The following is a 19,961-nucleotide window of genomic DNA, read 5'->3' as shown; positions in this document are numbered from 1 at the left end:
GAGACAAAACAACAGTCACAGCAGTGGAAACATGTAGATTCTCTGCCACCAAAGAAAGCAAAGACAATTCCTTAGTCAGGAAAGGTCATATCATCAGTGTTCTGGGATGCAAAGGGAATTCTGTTTGTAGACTATCTCCCCAATGGTCATACAATTACTGGAGAATACTGTGCTAAACTCCTGGACAAATTGCAACAAAGATACATGAAAAAAAGACCAGGTTTAGCAAGGAACAAAGTCATCTTTCATCAAGACAATGCACACCCACACATGTTCCATCGCCATGGCAAAATTACACGAAGTAAGGTATGAATTGTTGCCACGCCCCCCTCATTTTCGAGATGGTATCAAGGCACTGGAACACTGTTGGACCAAGTACATTAATCTACAAGGAGACTACATTGTAAAATATAAAAGTTTCAGTGATGTAAGTACTTTCTTTCCATTCCGTTCAGAGAACTTTTCAAACCACCCTCATAGCTAGAAGATTAACGAACACCGGTTTAAACTTAGAAAGATGAATTGAAAGCTCACCTCACACATTCCGGTCAGAACGGTCAGAAGATTACTCGGTGCGCCCCTTCACACACACACACACACACACACACACACACACACACACCGAGAGAGAGAGAGAGAGAGAGAGAGAGAGAGAGAGAGAGAGAGAGAGAGAACTGTATCTCAGAATATCTAGGAGTTGACAGACAGTGAGGGTGGGGGTCAAACTCACGACCCTTCACGTGAGAGTCCAACACTTTATTCATTGCACCAAACCAATATTAGCTTCTTTTCATTTGTGACATTGCTCTCTCCTTAAAAGACCAGCATCTGGATGTCAAGTAGTCCTAGTTAGGGAACAAGCCATCAGTCTTGCATCCCCTAGCTACCAAGGGCTGGTGCCTCCTTTGGCGGGGGACTCACTTGAACTCCCTCCCCCCCCCCCCCCCCCCCTCAGGGGATCCACAACTCTTTTGTGGATACGTGCGTAGCGAGCACGGGACCCCGAGCTGATGTGCTGATGTGGCCTTCCTTCCTTTCCGGGCTGCATACCTTCCCTTTCCGCATCCTTCCCCATCCTCCATCTTCGCCCCCCCCCTCCCCCCTCACCTCTGGCTATTTCCTTCCCTTTCTCCCCCTCTGGGGGTATGGTTTGTGCCTACGTCCAGAGACGGACGCTTGTAAATGTACCACATTCTTCGCCTTCCTTGCTTGTAAGTCTTCATCCTTCCTTTGTCCTTCTCTTTTCCTTACCTCTTCTCTCTACCCTTTTCTCCGCTGCGGCGTTTGAGACCTCTCTTCTTTCCTCTCCCTTTCTCTTTCTTCCTCCCTGTGCGTGTCTGAAGGCCGACCCACGCACTTCCATGCGTAGCCGGTGACGGGGTAACGCGTAATTCCCCGTCCCGGGTAGACAGGTAGGACACGTACGTACCCCCTGGTAACGGCCAGGCCCAGGGAGGGGTGATTACCCGAGCTGATACCTTCTGAAAGTGCCGATTGGTCCCTCCGTCCGTTTGTCGGGAGGTGTGACCTGAGGTGTGAACAATCACCTAAGGCGGGAGTGCCCTCAGAGAGGGTCCCCACAAGGGAGGAGCGCGCCATCGGAGACGCCGGTAATCATGGGGGATTCTTCCGCAATGGTTTCCTCACCTTCCACTATGTCTGCTCACAAACGTAAGTTCACCGAGTCTCAGCCACAGTCAGTTCTTCCATCGTTGCCCCAGTTCCTTGTTGTTTCTCGGTCTGACGAAGGTCACAACTTCTCCACGGTCAACCCTTTCATTATTCAGAAAGGTGTCGACGCAATTCCAGGTCCTGTAAAGTCTTGTTCCAGATTACGGAATGGCACCCTGTTGTTAGAAACAGTCAGTACCCTCCAGGCACAAAAATTGCTGCGTACCTCACTACTACACACTTTCCCTGTCCGGGTGGAACCGCACCGTACCTTAAATTCCTCGCGTAGAGTCGTTTATACACGCTCCCTCGATGGACTGTCTGACGAAGAAATTCAGCACTACCTGTCTGACCAGGGCGTAACGGCTGTTCATCGAGTCATGAAAAGGGTTGACACGAACATCATTCCAACCTGCACTGTCTTCTTGACATTTGACAAAGTTCAACTCCCATCGAAAATCAAAGCAGGCTATGAGATAATTTCCGTTCGCCCTTACGTCCCAAACCCTACGCGCTGCTATCGGTGTCAGCGGTTCAATCACACCAGCCAGTCCTGTTCCAATCCGGCCAAATGTGTTACGTGTGGCAAGGATGCCCATGAGGGTGCTTGTCCACCTCCATCCCGTCGCTGCATCAACTGTATGGGTGACCACGCCGCTTCCTCTCGAGATTGTCCCGTTTTTAAGGACGAAAAGCTCATCCAGGAAATAAGAGTAAAGGAAAAGGTGTCGATCTTTGCTGCTCGAAAATTATTCGCCAGTCGGCAGCCCACCGTGCCTCAGAAAGGAAAATACAGCACAGTCCTTGCTTCTCCTCGGCCAACAAAGGAGGCGGCCACGCAGACTTGCGACCTCACCTTTAGTGCCACGGTCGTCAGATCGGCCAGCGCAAAGATCGCCCGTTCAACCTCACCACTTTCGCCTGCCCACTCTCTGGCTCACCCTTCGTCGAGTTCTGCTAACTCTCGAGCCCAAAAGTCAGACACCAAGACTTCGAAAAAATAGCATACTCGTGAAGAGTTTTTACGTACGGCAACTTCCCAACCATTGGTTCCTCCTTCCTCTAAACATCATACTTCCAAGAAGGCTACAAAGAAACCCAGTTCCTCTCCTTCTCCGCCAAGGCGTGTCCCATCTACAGCACCACCTGGCGGAAATCACCCTCGGCCGTCTTCTGTGTCGCCGAGGCGCACTGCTGGCGGCCGATCAACCGGCCGGTCGCTGGTGGCAGGAGCTGCTCCTGACCAACCTATGGATCAGGATCTTCTGCCTTCGGCTGAATGCCATTCCATGCTGTCGGTCGCAAGCTCAGAGCAGTCGTTGAGTTGACAGCGACCTTGGTCACATTCCTCCATTTTCTGTTCGCCCTATGTCCATTATCCACTGGAATATCCGCGGTATTCGAGCCAATCGGGATGAATTGTCGATCCTCTTACGATCCTACTCGCCGGTCATCTTCTGTCTTCAGGAAACAAAGCTGCGTCCCCATGACCGCTTTGTTCTCCCTCATTTTCAGTCCGTCCGATATGATCTCCCCTCTGTGGAAGGCACTCCAGCCCATGGAGGACTCATGATTCTTCTCCATGATACTCTCCATTATCATCCAATCCCCTTAAACAGTTCCTTCCAAGCTGTCGCCGTCCGTCTTTCCCTTTCTGGATACACGTTCTCTCTTTGTACTGTATACATTCCATCGTCCACACCAATGGCACGAGCTGATCTCCTTCATCTTCTTGGTCAGCTTCCACCCCCATATTTGCTGGTTGAGGACTTCAATGCCCACCACCCGCTTTGGGGATCTTCACATCCTTGTCCACGTGGCTCACTATTGCTAGACGTCTTCCACCAAGCAGATCTAGTTTGCCTCAACACTGGGGTCCCTACATTTTTGTCTGCCTCCACGACAAATTTATCTCATTTGGACCTTGCGGTCAGTACTGTTCCGCTAGCTCGGCGCTTCGAATGGTTCGCCCTTGATGATACACACTCAAGTGACCACTTTCCTTGTGTCCTTAGACTGCAGCCTCAACTGCCCTACATGCGCCCGCAACGCTGGAAGTTTGCCCAAGCCGATTGGACACTTTTTTCGTCTCTAGCGACATTCGATGACCGTCACTTTCCCAGCGTTGACGATGAGGTCACACATATTACCGACGTTATTCTTACAGCTGCGGAACATTCAATACCACGCACCTCCGAATTGCCCCGGCGCCCCCCAGTTCCTTGGTGGAACGAGGCATGCCGTGATGCACTACGTGAGCGGTGACGTGCTCTCCGCGTTTTCCGCCACCATCCTACTTTGGCCAACTGTATCCGCTATAAGCAGCTCCGAGCGCGATGCTGTCGTGTCATCCGCGATAGCAAGAAGGCAAGCTGGAAATTCTTTATTAGCTCATTTAACACCTTCACTCCCTCCTCGGAAGTTTGGAGTCGGCTTCGACGGTTCTCAGGCGCGCCTAGTTTCTCCCCAGTCTCTGGGCTCACTGTCGCGCATGACACATTAGTGGACCCCGTCGCCATTTCTAACTCGTTGGGTCAGCACTTTGCTGAGATTTCGAGCTCTTCAAATTACCCGCCAGCGTTTCTCCCGAAGAAACGTGCAGCGGAAGTGCGACCTCTTGCTTTCTCCTCTCAAAATCGCGAAAGCTTCAATACTGTTTTCTCCTTGCGGGAACTCCAACATGCACTCTCTTCTTCTCGCTCCTCCGCCCCTGGACCGGATGGTATCCACGTCCAAATGTTGCTGCATTTATCAACCCATAGTCTGCGTTACCTCCTTCGCCTTTATAATCGAATTTGGACCGACAGTACTTTTCCCAGACGATGGCGGGAAGCTATCGTCGTTCCTGTTCCGAAGCCTGGAAAGGACAAACATCTCCTCTCTAGCTATCGCCCCATTTCTCTCACGAGTAGTGTCTCTAAGGTTTTGGAGCGTATGGTGAATTACCATTTAGCGTGGTGGCTGGAATCCCGCAGTATTTTAACACCTGCCCAATGCGGATTCCGAAAGCATCGTTCTGCAGTTGACCATCTTGTTGCTCTCTCCACTTATATCATGAACAATTTTCTCCGGAAACGCCAAACAGTAGCCATATTTTTTGATCTGGAGAGAGCATACGATACCTGTTGGAGGACAGGCATCCTCCGCACACTGTTCTCTTGGGGCTTTCGAGGTCGGCTGCCCCTTTTTCTTCACGAATTTATGGCAGAGCGCACATTTAGGGTGCGGGTGAACACTACTCTCTCCCGTACCTTCTCCCAAGAAAACGGGGTACCCCAGGGCTCCGTGCTGAGTGTTGTACTGTTTGCCATTGCCATCAATCCAATTATGGATTGTCTCCTTCCTGATGTCTCGGGCTCCCTCTTTGTGGACGATTTTGCGATCTACTACAGCTCTCAACGGACCAGCCTTCTTGAACGACGTCTTCAAGGATGTCTCGATCGCCTCCACTCTTGGAGCATCGAAACCGGCTTCCGTTTTTCTCCCAGTAAGACCGTTTGTGTTAATTTTTGGCGACGTAAGGAGTTTCTTCCGCCCTCCTTACATCTAGGTCCTGTCAACCTTCAGTTTTCCAACGTCGCTAAATTCTTGGGTCTTATGTTTGACAGAAAAATGTGCTGGTCCTCCCACATTTCCTATCTTTCGGCTCGCTGTCTGCGATCCCTTAACACCCTCCGTGTCCTGAATGGTACCTCCTGGGGAGCGGACCGAGTGGTCCTTCTCCGCCTCTATTGCGCCTTAGTGCGCTCGAAATTGGACTATGGAAGCATAGTCTACTCCTCTGCTCGGCCGTCTATTCTTCGGCGTCTCAACTCTATCCACCACCGTGGATTACGTTTAGTGTCTGGAGCTTTTTACACCAGCCCTGTGGAAAGCCTTTATGCTGAGACTGCTGAACCTCCGCTGTCCAATCGGCGAGCAGTCCTTCTGAGTCGTTATGCTAGCCATCTGTCTTCCATGCCTGCTAATCCAGCCCATGACCCTTTTTTCGACGCCTTCTTTGATGTAGGGTATGCAGGTCGCCCCTCCTCCGTACTACCACCAGGAGTCCGCTTCCGTCAACTACTCCATTCTCTTTCCTTCCGCTTTCCTAAAACCTTCTTGACAACTTGGGGTACAGCACCGCCTTGGCTCCGTCCCCGGATCTGCCTGCTCCGTGACCTTCGTCGATTTCCCAAGGATGGTACCCCTTCACTTGTTTATCGTCGGGCATTTGCTGCTCTATGTGTACAAATGACGGACGCCACATTTATTTACACCGACGGCTCGAAAACATCGTTTGGTGTAGGGAGTGCCTATATTGTTGGCGACACCCCAAATCACTTTCGGCTTCCCGACCAGTGTTCGGTTTATACTGCGGAGCTTTACACTGTTCTCCAGGCTGTCCACTACATCCGCCGCCATCAGCGGATACAGTACGTAATCTGCTCAGATTCTCTCAGCTCTCTCCTCAGTCTCCAAGCTCTTTACCCTGTGCACCCTCTGGTCCACCGGATTCAGGACTGTCTGCGCTTGCTCCACCTGGGGGGCGTCTCGGTGGCGTTCCTCTGGCTCCCGGGACACGTTGGTATCTGTGGAAATGAGGAGGCCGATATTGCAGCCAAGGCTGCAGTCTCACTTCCTCGGCCAGCTATTCAATCGCTTCCTTTCGCCAATCTACGGAGCGTTCTGTGTCGACATGTTGTCCATTTATGGCACACGCATTGGTCGACACTTACCCATAATAAATTGCGGGACATGAAAGCTCTTCCCTGTGCTTGGACCTCTTCCTCCCGACCGCGTCGTCGGGAGGAGGTAATTTTAACTAGACTCCGGATAGGGCACTGCCTTTTTAGCCATCGACATCTTTTAAGCGGCGATCCTCCCCCACTCTGTCCCCACTGCTCTCAGCTGTGGACGGTAAGTCACCTTTTAATTGAGTGCCCCTATTTTAATCCGGTACGCTCCCGTCTACAGCTATCGCCTGATATATCGTTGATTTTAGCAGATGACACGCGCTCCGCCGACCGCGTTCTCAAGTTTATTAGTGCCAGTGAAATGACGTCAGTCATTTGAAGCTTTTTTTGGGGACAACCAACCCCTTTCTGTAGTGGATTTTTAAGCCTTCCTTCCGCTTTTAATTTCTCCGATTTTATGACTTTCGTTCTCATTGCTGCTGGTTTTAAATTTCGGTTTTTTTACTGCTTCCTAAGTCACGGACCGGGCGCTAATGACCATAAAGTTTTGCACCCCAAAAAAAAAAAAAAAAAAAAAAAAAAAAAAACACTTGAACTTGTCGATGTCACACTTTTCATCACTTTCCAACTTCTGGAGGTGTGCTGAAGCCTTGAATTTATTCTGATTTGGTGGGAGCCATATAATACTTCTTTTGAAGGACATGGACGATGCCTAATCTTTCATCATCTAGTACAGTGATCAAAATCTCTGGCTTCATAAGTAACAGCAATGCTGTATGGTCTGAAGCTTTTCAGGCATACCAAACTGCTGAACAGGAGTAAAGATACAGATAAGATTGCCAGGCTACAACAAAATAGGGTGATATGCTCACGTCATGCTTTTGGTAGACCTTTTCTTGAGTCGGCATCATGCGGAGTCAAGCTCTGACAAAATTTCTCAGCCTTTGTTGACAACTGTCTCATGTTACTGCTGTTGACATTATGATGAAATGGGAACACAGTGTCCATTGTTACTGCCAAGGTGTAGATCCAGTTGCTCCTTATTTGACGGTGTTGTAGATGAATGTCACAAAAGGTAACACCTCATCCCAGTTCCTCTTGTACATGTTGAGTTACATAGATAGGATGGTTTCTTTCTTGTTTCTCAGCCATAGGTTCAAATGAAGAACTTGGGATTCGCAATCTTATGGAACACTTTCAGAAACATTATACGTATGGGAAAACATTGTTCACTTTGAAGGTTAGTTAATATCACCAGTAGTGTCACAAAAAAAGATCATTATTAATAGTTTCACACAGGGCACTTAATCACTTCCTGCAGAACACCAGTGTTCTGCAGTGCACAGTTTGGGAAATGCATGGTTAGGTAAGATGTACAAACAACAATCCATGTATTACCACTAGTGGAAGTCCAAATTAGGTCAATTCCAGTTCAGTGGAAAGGTGTTTCTGCTGCTAGAATAGGTATGAGATGTCAACTTGTTTTCTGGGGAACCAGATTCCTCCTCTGGCATTCTTGACAGTGCAACACTTTCTGATGAACAATTCTAAATAACTCTCTCCAGGAAAAGCTCTTCCAGATTCTGTCATATGATTTAATAATCCTAAATGACTAGCTTCAGGGATGTTGGTGTATTTCTGTGCAACATAAGTGCATGTGTTCAGGTACCAGTGGTAGGTAGCCCATTCCAGAGGGGTCAAAATTTTTCTTGCAATGAACCCACTTCTTTGCACTATGGTAATGCCATATTCTTGAAGATGCATTGCCCATCCCCCAAGTCCTGATGGGTCCTTACGGCCTATCAGTCAACAAAGCGAATGATGGACCTGTAATAACTAAATGTGGCCTTCCTTAGAGATACTGTCAAAATTTGCATATGACACAAATAACAGCAAAACTCTTGGTTCATTATCCAGTAGTTTCTCTTAACTTTCTTAAGTGTCCTGGAAGCAAACGCTATTACCATATCTTTTTTTTTTGTATGAAATTTGTACCAGAACTGCATCAAATTCATGCCCAGTAGCATCTCTGTAGCTATCTCTTCACACAGATCAAGCAAAGGGTCAGTTTTTAGAGCTTTTCGTAGGATATAGAAAGAATCTTGTTGAGATTGAGCCTATATAAATTTAGCATCAGATATGAAAGACATCAAAATGCCAATAATGTCAGCACAATCAAAGGAAGCTTCTCAAATCAAAAGTGTTTTTAGGAATAGTAAATTCAGCTATAGCTGTAACCTTCTCTGGGTCTGACTGCACACCTTTGTTTCATACATGAGGTCCCAGTATTTAGGTTTCTTAAACTTCAAAGGGACACTTTATTGGATTAAGTTTTAGACCACTTTGTCTGAGACAATTACAAACAGCTTTGGCTTTTTGTGTGTTAATCAATAGTTTGAGATATTAAAATGTCATTTCCACAGACTGAATGTTACTACTTTCAATTTGTACAGGCCTTCTGGAGTGTTAAATGCAGTTTCCTTGCAATCAATCTCACCTAATTCTATTTTCCAGTACAGAGTACAAGTTCAGAGTTGAGAAAAACTTGGCTCTCTTCCAACAATCCAGTGCATCGTTGCTTCATGTAAGAGAGCAAACCTCTTTTTTAGTTACTTTATTAACTTCCCTGTAATTCACACAGAACCACCAACTGCCATCCTTCTGTCTGACGAGAACTACCCCTGTCGTCCCATCATTTTTTCTACATCTTGATGAATTATTCGATGTTCCATTGCTAACAAACAATACGCTCTTTTATATTTTGAGGTGTTTGGTATTCTGCCAGATACTGTTGTCATTTATGCACGATCCTTAGACTGGTTTCACCAGGTGCTACTGGACACTGTTTATCAAGAACAGATCCAGTATTTATACTTACAGTCTCTCTTCTATGCCCTGCTCCAAGCATTCAGTCTATCTTCCGCTCCTGTTAGCAGCTCTTTAGACATTCACCCTTCCAGTGCACCTGTCCATGTAGTGGCGTTCTGTTTTTGGCCTGCTTTGGCTCCAGGTGTTCCCTTTGTACTCTGCTTCTGCTAGCAACATCCTTAGGCGTTACCCCAGTAGTTTAGTGTGCGCTGGTGTTCAGTTCTTGGTCCATTGTGGTTCTGAGTGTTCGCTCTGTGGTCCACTGGCACTAGAAGCATCCTAGAACATTTTAATGTTAAGATTTTGTACACATTAAATGGTGTATTTTAGGTTTAGTCATATGATTTGCAATATGGTCTGTTTCAGGATTTACTATTCCAGTCAGACTGTGTGTCGCTGCATTGCACTCTAAATGAGCATAACCATCATTTAATAAATGAGTTCACCATCAAACAGATGAGGCCAGGTTTGTATTGGATTTTCACTCAACACACACAATTTTTGTAGAAAGGCACTGTTAAGTATTCCGTATGTTGAGAGTCATTTAAAACAAGAAACTTTCTTAATTAGCAGTGGATTTGTTAAGCAGAAAAATGCTAATACAGTATTGTTTTATACTTCAGTAATGCATTTCTTAGCTTATATTGCAGTATAATTGCTAGTCCAATTACAGTTCCTTTTTTGTTATTTTAAGGGGCTTTCCTGGTGAACACGGCACGTGGTGGCCTCGTGGATGATGATGCCTTGGCTACAGCACTAAAGCAAGGTCGCATACGTGCTGCAGCACTTGATGTTCATGAGAATGAACCATATAATGTATTCCAAGGTTTGTAAAAAGTTGTCTGTCAACATCTTAATATGTACCAACATCTTAATACCTCTGTATACTGTCACTATTTTCTTGCTGTGTGTGGTCTGTAGCCGTTGCGGAAAGTTTAAAAGTTACAGGAAAAATAACTGAGCAGAGTGCAGCATTACAAGCTGATGATTGTGATTCTGTATTTACTGCTTATCTTCCAAGATTTAGTGGCAGTAAGGTTTGAAGCTCTTCTTTTCATGCGTGCCTCGGAGCTTCAGGGGCGTTAAAGCAAAATCACACCTGCATCTGTGGGTGAATATTTTTGATCTTGGTGAAAAGCAGCAAATGAATAAAATTACTTGGTATACTGCTCTGTATATTTAATTGGAAACTTCTGTTGTTGTATGTGTCATTAATTCTCTGCACTACTACTCTATCAAATCAGGGTTTATACACCCTGGGACAACCGAGAAATCCGAGATAAACCCAGGAAGTTTTTCATCTGGGACAAACCCAGGAATCTCTCATTGTTTTAGTTTCCAGATACTCTAACAGAGAATATTGCTTTAGCCTGCTACCGCAAAATAATACTGTAGAAATAAAACATAAATCAGAGAAAAACATCAAAATAAAATGTAAGTGGCGAAGAAAATGTGTAATTTAAAACAACAAAACACAGTGCATACAAAAGTGTTTGATGACAGAAGAATGTGTCAAAGGCTTTAGGATGAAAACTATGTAACAATACACTGCTTTTGATAAGTGTGGCGTCACAAGTTTACGTTAGGTTCATTTGATTAGTTGGCAGCAGGCTTTGTGTGCATGTGCAGAGCTGAAGTTGCTTTTGAGCAGCAACTTCTCCCTTTTCTTGCTATATGAAGTGTGGCTTTTAGCTGTGTAAGCCAGACACTAACCAGGAAATTTTTTTGAGCACACCAAACTGCAACATTGGCGCATGCGCAGAGCAGTCTGAGTTGTAGTGGAAAGGGGTGGGGGCATGTAGTCTCCATGTGACTTCTGTAAACATTTCATGATTTTGCTGTTTTCTCTTCATTTACAGCTCTCACGTCAAATGAAAACAAAACGGATTTCTTTGGCTGGGGTGAATTAAAAAGCATTGGGAAGACTGAAATATGTTAAGAGTTCTAGATTTCTGATTTTATTTTATTTCCGCAGTGTTGGCAATTGAGCAATAATCTTCTTGCAGAACATCAGTTATTTTTGTTCACTTGCTAAAGAAATTTGGCTTTCCTTAATCTTTCCCGCAGAGGCAGTCAGTTTATTCAAAGTGGAGTTTTTCATTCAACACTGTTGGCTTGTTTCCGCCAAGTTTAAAGTGCACATTTGGTGTAATGCCATAGTAGCAAATCAATCGTGAGATAATACGTACTGGTACCACCAAGAAAATTGGCATCCTGAAAACCACACTGATAAGCTTAATTCCTGTAGGGGCATACTTCAGTGTGAATCTGGACATAGGAGTGTGCACTTCAAGCTGAATTAATACATTTTAGTATGTTGTACAAAATTCCGTTGCTCATGAAGTATTCTGATAACCTGTTTCTTTTATGACATAATGTGAGATCTGTTAATGCAACATGTGTGTGAAGTTACGTAAACGTTCAATTTAAGCTGGCTAAACAGGCAAATTTGGTCAGTGGTATTGAATAAAATGTTTTGTTTCAAATATATTGACAGCTTTAGCAGAATTTTACAAATCCACTTTCTGTGAAACACAACTTGTTTTGATCACAAGACATTTTTGAACATGTGTTTCCTACCTTCTTTGGACATGACGTTATTTGTTAATATGTGTTGTTTAAGTCTTAAGTTTATAGAACACCATCCTTTGGTAAATTATAGACTGGCAGCACACTGTTTCATCATTGTACCTACCCACAAGACTTTATATTTACTCCTGGAGTAAATTACAAACTGCTAATCTTAAAGTTTCTTTGCTTTACAGATAACCTTCATTTTACGGATAACCTTGTTAATTTTTATACTGTTCAAAAAAAGTCATGAAACCTGATTGGAAATGCTAGATAAGTGTTGCAGAGTACTTAAAAAAAATCTTTGTTTAAGTTGCCGCGTTCCAAAATATTAGGATACTTCGAGCCGTGGGGTCCTGTTTTGAAATGAATATTACGCCAAGAAATGCTTTCTTATTTTGTATTCCTTACGTGGATAGGACATAATGAAACAATACTGCCATAAGTACAATAATTCTGTAAATGCCCTCCTAACAACATGTTGCACATGATCATTTTATGCCCACTAAGCATGAAATTCTAAACAGAAATGTGTTGTAAGGCATATGAGCACAGGCAACACCAAGCGTGGGATTCCCCCATGTTTGTAGTTGCACATGCACAGTAAAGGTGCATCCATGCCATGCCTATTTTCTGTTCAACTTTTGCCATTTGTATAAGTTCCCAACAGCACAGCTAAGCATGCGCATTTGTGTGGGCAAAATTTCCTCGAAATGGAGGCCGTCCACTTAGCACACAACTTCTCGACTGTGGTGGGAGTTTTTGTGCTCTTTAGCAGACAAAAGGCAACTGGAGACAGTGTGTGACAGAGTGCAGTGTGTCGAGGCTAAGCTGTGAACCAGTTAACATGTAGTAATGTCTGTTGACCCCAGAGGAAGCACGCGTAAATTTATAGATGATTATAAAGAAAAGTCATGTGGAATGCTGCTGCTTCCAAAAATGATTTGAATAAAAACTTGAGATGTGATGCCCTGAACGTCAAGTGCTATTAGGTAACAAGTCCCTGATCATACTACGGTAAAGAATAACATACTGTAACCTTCTAAGTGGGGAAAATTTGGAGTATAAGCCACAGATTCAATGAAACTGAGTGTGAGAAGTGTGGACAAATGTTCAGGCTATGGTGACCTATAGCGCAACAACTGGGAAGCCTGAAATATGAACAAAAGAAATGGAGGGTAGGTGTAGCTCCTCAAAAAACTACTGGAAGTAGAAATGAAGAATATTGATGTGTAAACAACTTTTTTTGTATAAAATAAAGTACAAATGAGCCATGAAAGTTTATTAACCTTCACATAACAACAAAGAACCTCAATAATTATTTCTGACTTTCAGGAGTAATCACTGAAGTGCTTTGTTTCAGAATACGAAAAAAGTACTTCAAACTGATACATAAGTTGCTGGTTACTAGCTAAGCCTTACCGCTGCAGTTTCCCAAGCAGAAAATCTAAAATCTTGCTGTGACCACCTGAAATTGTCAACAAAATATTCTGTCTTCACGTTACTCATACCTCTGTTATTTAGATTCTCCTTTATCTACTGTCACTTTTGATCGCAATAAATGCAGCATGGGCTCACAAAGCAGGGGATACATAGCAGACTGGTTTGCACAGTGAGGCAATGTGTCGACACAAGAATGCCCCTCTGTATGTGCATTTTTCCACGTGTTTTTTTTTCTTTTTTCTTTTTTTTTTCTTTTTCTTTTTTTTTTTTTTTTTTTTTTTTTGCATGCACTTTTATTTCCGTGCATCTATGATTGTGCACAGAGAGTGTGCATCGTCTGGGCATACCTTAACACCTGTTTTCTGGTGCTGTCTGGCAACTGTTCAGATTAACCTATTTCTAACAGGTTGTAAGAAAATATTGCAAAGTGAATTTCTTTTCACACAAGACGAGTTCTGTTACGTGTGAGACTGTGATAACTTTCTTAACTCACAGATTGTTTGACTCTCATTCAAAACTTAATGCTTTGATAACTAGCCACTTCGAAAAAATTCGGGCCCAGAAAACCAGCCATTTGTCATTATTTAAAATTTTACAACAAATATTTATTTGATATGGCTTGAAGGGAAACACACAAAGGACCAATATTAGATGTAGCTTCGCTTGTAGCTATACTGTATGTATATTAATTTAAACCATTAATTTCACCTGTTTCTGTGTTCGTTGTACTTCACCCTCAACTCGCGAGGTGACATTTCTATAACATATACCTCGAGGTGGGGTTTCTGGGACCGCTATATTTAAACAAAGATTTGAGGCAGAAATAATTTGAAATTTTTAGTGTAGGCTATATGAAATTTATTTTTACAATTATTTAAGTGGTGTTTAAATTGCTTCCAGTTTATTTTATTGCACTAAACAAAGCCTGCAGCAATTTAATGTTTTATCACACAAAAGCACATAATTTTGTATGGTTCTATTAAATAATACACACAAATACACTGTTAGGGTATTGAATTTAACATTTTGGAAAATTAAACAATCTCCGTAGCAAATAAATTTCCAAATAAAACTAAATTCACTCGGAACACATTCGATTTTAATGGACACTTCAAGTATTTCATTAAAGAAGAGACAGATCCCCATAACAACTTTCCTGAAGTTCTTCCCCTCAGTGATATTCCTGTTCAATGGCAGATATGTGATCACTGGCTAATGTAAAGTTGTCATCTTTTTCATTTATTTCTTGATCTATATCCTTGAACTCGAGAAAATTAAAAATCACACATTTGTGCCAACACACATTGAGCTATACAGTACCGTACTGAAGAAAACGGGCAGCGTTCATGAGGCACGGTCTAAGAGACTCCAACACCTTTCAGTAACACTTGTAAACAATAAACACAGAAGGCGATACCGCAACAGACAACAAATCGTCATAGGCGTGGCAATTTGAGGAGGGTAGGGGGAGTACAGAAGCATTCCACCAACTCTGGCCTTGGAGAGCAAGTTCAAAAATTTTCACGCGATCTGAGAGACCACACCTCGTGAGTTAAGGGTTAAGTGATATCCACTATCATCGGTTGGAGAAATCATGTGACATACAATTATTGGCTGACAAAAGCCCATTGAAGTCGCGATTTCAGTGTTTCTGAAACTAATCTGCTGTATTTGTTGGAATTCATATTTTTACTTTCGTAATAAGAAAATACATAGTGTACATGTTGTTGTGTGTCAAAGGTCTTTCCAAATCACATTACTTTTTGCTGTGTTGAGTTTCCAAAAGTGTCAAGAAGTTATAAGCTGGTGGATAAAACCTTCACCATTCACTGTTCATAAGCTTTACAGCTACAAGGGAAAGTGTACTGTCACTTAACACGAAAAAAGTGTATTTTCATCTGGGAAAAGTGTATTTTTAACCATGAAATCTGGGGAAAATCCCAAATTATTTTCTTGCAAGTCGGTATTAATTAGGTTTTCCAGCCTCGCTTTGATAAATGAGATGGTTAAACTTCCCACTACTGCACTGTCAACAATTCCCTGTAGCAACCTAAACACTACAAAAACCATTCAGAGAGCTGACCACTCGACTGGAACATGTACACCGCTAACAGTTAATACACCCTTTTCAACTGGTTGGTAGCAACTCCTGCCAGCAGCAACAACAACAATAACAATAATAGAGGAATACAGTTTCAAGCCACAGGGAGAGAGTTACATAAAGAAAACCACATTCAAATTCGCACGGAAACGACATTATTGGTATCAATTAACCTTAACCAAGTCGTTAGGCACTATTCAATATGAACTTCAGCCAGCTAATGATTATGTGTTCTGCTCTAAGCCCCTACCTCCCACTCCCTACCATGGTGTGCGTGACCAGACAATGGCAACATTCCTCAGACTAAGGGTGCTACAAATGCCAGTGTTTCAGCCACACTACACTGATTTTCAGAGGAGAAACAGTAAGTGGGAAGTGTAGAAAGGCAGCACTGAGGCTGGAACTAAATGTCTATGTCCAGCAGTCTGCATTAACTGTTCTAGGAGTCCCACAGTCTGGAGCTCAGGCTGCCCTGTTTGTGCTGAAGGACAGAAAATTTAGGAAATAAGTGACCAAGCAGATTCCGTATGCAAAAGCCAAAAAGGAATCCAAAGTGATGACAACCCCCCCCCCCCCCCCCCTCCCGTCTTCGCCACTTCTTATGCTTACATGTTGCAGAAACCTGTTCCCAAGGAAGGTCAGCACATTAAAATGAACATCTAGTGTCCCACTTTCCACCACAAGCGTCTCACGTGCTAAAGCAAAGTTAGTAGAGGATATACGTAACAATCCAAGCAGCTATGCTGGATGAAAAACCAGAAATATTTTCTCAGTGAGCATCGCAGAACAGTATGTGTACGCCACGGGCAACTGGGAACTCTGGGAAGAACCTGGGAAAGTTTTTTCACCTGGGAGAAAACGATGAAAAACCAGGTAATTTTTTAGAATTTAGTAATTTTTCATTGTTTTAATTTTCAGTAAATTTTGCCTGGTAAGAACTGAAAGAATTTTACTGTATCCCGCTACTGCAGAATAATGCTGCAGCAATGAAACATAAACGAGAGGGGAGGGGGGGGGGGAATTAAAACTTAGGTTTCAAATGAAATGTACCATTTACAACAAAAAACACAGTACACACACAAGCGTCTGCCAACAACAAAATGTGTCAAAGGCTTTGCAAGACTTCATACTTACGATGTGTGTGACAAAACAACTGTTTACAAGGTCTGCTCAAAAAATTCCAAAACATTTGAATTTTGTGCTGATGGTGTCTTGGAGTAAAGTTTGGTTATCATTCCTGCACATGTATGTGTTTATTGTGTAACTGCGGGAAGTTTCATTGTTGTATGTCATTTAGTTACTGTTCAGTGCTGTATTGAATAGAACATTGTCGCACAGTTTGCGAATTTTGAGGTGGCATAGTTAGAAGAGCAAAGCATCTGCATTAAATTTTGCGTGAAACTCGAGGAAACCTTTACAGAGACAGACCAAATGATGCAGGAAGCCTGCGATGAGAAGTGCTTCAGCTGTACTCAGTGTTACGAATGGTTCACATGATTTATCAATGGCAGGACAGAAGTTAAAGATGACCCTTGTTCGGGATGCCCTTAAATTTCTGCCAATGACAACTCGTGTCATTAACGTCGTCATGAATTCGTGCCACAGGACAAACTGTTAATCTATTATACTATTGGGATATGTTGAGACGCCTGCAAGAAAATGTGAGAAGGAAACAGTCTGAAGTGCGGTGAGACAATTCATGGCTCTTGCATAACGATAAAGCACCCGCCCATATATCCTTGCACTATTGTACAAAAACATAATCACTGTGCCACCTCCGTCTCTCTACTCTCCAGATCTGACCCGTGCAGACTTTCATTATTTGCAAAGGTGAAAACCCCATTGAAAGGACAAAGATTTGCAGTGATAGATGAGCTAAAAGGAAATTTGCAGACCGCTCTTCACCCAGTCCAGCAACATTCATACCAAGACTGCTTTTGGAAGTTGAAATGGTGTTGGGAGTGGTGTATTAATTGTGGAGGAGAGTACTTCGAAGTAGACCATGCACAGTAAGTAAAAGGTAAGCATAGAAAAATTTTGTGTACAAAGTTCTGAAATTTTTTGAGCAGACTTTGTAGATTGGGTTCGTTTGAGCAGTTGCCAGCAGGCTCATGTGCATGTGAAGCTGAGACTTGAATGAGCAGTATCTTCTAACACTTCCATCTACTTGAAGTGTCTCTCTTATAGGCTGCATTCACAGTGGCACTATCAACAGTCATCCCACGCCATCGCCAAAGGTCACCCAATAACATCGGCCAAAAGCTTGGGTCATGGCACATCGAACCTCCATAGTCATTTTTTGGCAGGGTCAAGGTGGTTATATTATGTTAGAAGTAGATATGGTTTTAATCCCCATGGATGGAATGCATATCCCATTGCCTCTGTACCTGGAAACAAGTACTGCATTGGCTCTAAGATGATGCTAAATGCACGTGAATGAGGTACATTCGTCTTGAAAAGAAAGTGATGAGTGCTGTATACTCTGTCTCAGTTATTGGAATTACTGGACAAGTTTTACAAATACATCAAACAAAGGGAGAGACGTTCTGTTACATACTCAAGGTGGTGCATAGTGACCTTGAAAAGTGAGAGTACAAACACTGTTCTGCTGCATTTATTTGAAGTTGTGCAGACATAGGTCAATTAACCTTGGACGACTGTCATTAACCATACTTGTGAAAACGAACACAAAGTTTAGAGTAAGATACTCTGAACACGTAAAGCACTAAAAACATTCACTACATTTGCAAACCAGTTTATGTAACAGAATCACCACCCTGCTTGCATAAAAACACCTTTAAGTGCTAATAATAATAATTTATAGACAACTAATGTCCTTCTGCCACAACCCAAAAAGAGCCAGTACAGTAGCTTTAAGCATTTCTCACTGGAACAGAGTCTTTGAGGTTACAATTTACACCTAAAATCCGCAATATAGATTTTGCTTACTCGTGGTCTGTAATAAATCTACGGTTTCATTCCATAGATTCCGAACTATATCCCAATTATATTTTTCATCTTCAGGATGCTGCAAACTCCTCCTTTGACTAAACTTATCAGTTTCTCACAGTCCATGTTTTCTGTTGTGTCGGCCAGTATGACCGAAGAAAGCAACTGATTTGAATTTCACCAGTTATTGTCAGAAATCTGTATGTTTGGGCGAATAGATCAGCTATTGTGACCATACATGTAGTGGCATACTGATTTGAAAATATGGGATGTCTTCGGCCCATGTCGGTAGTTGGAGGAAGCCACCGAGATCGGTGCCACTGTGACCGCAGCCTTAGTTGTGATCTGCAGTAGCAACAAGCAACCATATGCTACCCGGAAAAATTTTTCTGGCACGCCCGAGAGGAACATGAAAGGGAAAGGACAGATGGGCGCATTGGCAGAGAGCAGTGCACAATGAGGGTAAGGGGACGTAATTGGAGGAGGTGAGATAACATCAGACGGATAAACTGTTGCGTGGATGGTGAGGGGACAGTGAGTTACTGTAGATTGAGGCCAGGAGTGGAGAACATCTTGTAAGGGCGACACCCATCTGTGCAGTTCAGCAAAGCTGTTGGTGGATTTAGGATCCAGATGGCCCCCTGGGTTCCGAAGCAGCCATTAACATAAAGCTACGTGTTGTGGCACAAAGTGGTCCACTTCACTTTCGCCCACAGTTTGTTGTTGGCCATTGATTCTGGTGGACAGCTGGCTGATAGCCATAGCGACATAAAAAGCTTTGCAGTGATTGCAGCAGAGCTGGTGTATGACATGGCTGCTTAGGTGAGCAGGCCTCTGATATGCATCTGACAGGACTGGGTGGGTGGATTGGGCAGATCTTGAACTTCAGCCTTCCACAGGGATACGATCTCTATGGCAAGGGTTTGTGAAAGGCAGTTTCAAAATCATATGTTGATGGCTGAACAGTTCATACATACTATGGTGGCAGCAAGTACTCCCTGTCATGGAAGTGTAATGTCCTTACTGTAGAACTGTAGTTCTTTTTTATATCTCCACACTGGTTCACCTGAGACTTTCCTAATTTGCTTCCTAATTTGGTGTGACTCACAGAGCTGTTCACAAGCTGTAACTTGCTGTTACCCTTGACACCCACTGGTAATGTCACTTCAAGATCTCATTTCTCTGCTGCAAAACTCTTGGAAAGTTGATCCTGTTTGTCTGGACTCTTAACAACATTGGAATCCCAGGAAACTAACTTGCAAGTCATTTGACCAAGAAGTCTGCTAAACAAGGCACCTTGAAATTGAAGATAACATCCTGGGATTTGAACGAGAATACTCACATGTCTCCTAAATTTGCTGTAGCTGTCACCAAGAAGTTGCATACCATATGAGTTAATAACTCTGGGAATACATTACCGAGAACCTGTAGTTGTTGCCACTCCCATCTTTTTTTCAGTGCTGGTGCTCTTATGGCCACTAAATGAGCACCACAGATAAGCTGCAATAAAGTGAACTCTGAAGCTAACACACACACTCGTCACATGCAGTTTTCGCTGAAGACGTCAAAGCAATAAATTATAGATAGAAATTTTATCACTATGTGGCTTCTGTAGTAATATCCAAAGATCAAACAAAATAATTTCACTGGTCTCTAGGTTGCTCCCCCCCCCCCCTCCCCCC

The 19,961-nt window shown here is 43.4% G+C and overlaps 1 protein-coding gene across 4 annotated transcripts in view; it reads left to right on the top strand.

Annotated features, from left to right (window-relative positions):
- LOC126252807 (C-terminal-binding protein) overlaps window positions 1–19,961 on the top strand; it is a 211,106-nt gene that overhangs the window by 151,774 nt on the left and 39,371 nt on the right. For all 4 annotated transcript variants that reach the window (XM_049953743.1, XM_049953747.1, XM_049953744.1 and 1 more), the window contains exons 6-7: window positions 9,582–9,681; window positions 9,910–10,041. In XM_049953743.1, the coding sequence (XP_049809700.1) occupies window positions 9,582–9,681; window positions 9,910–10,041 (232 nt within the window). The remainder of the gene's footprint in view (window positions 1–9,581; window positions 9,682–9,909; window positions 10,042–19,961) is intronic.

The sequence above is a fragment of the Schistocerca nitens genome, chromosome 4 (genome assembly GCF_023898315.1).
Source record: "Schistocerca nitens isolate TAMUIC-IGC-003100 chromosome 4, iqSchNite1.1, whole genome shotgun sequence".
Classification (NCBI taxonomy): Eukaryota; Metazoa; Arthropoda; class Insecta; order Orthoptera; family Acrididae; genus Schistocerca; species Schistocerca nitens.
Note: the sequence above shows the minus strand (reverse complement) of the source record. Positions and strands in the feature narration are given on the sequence as shown.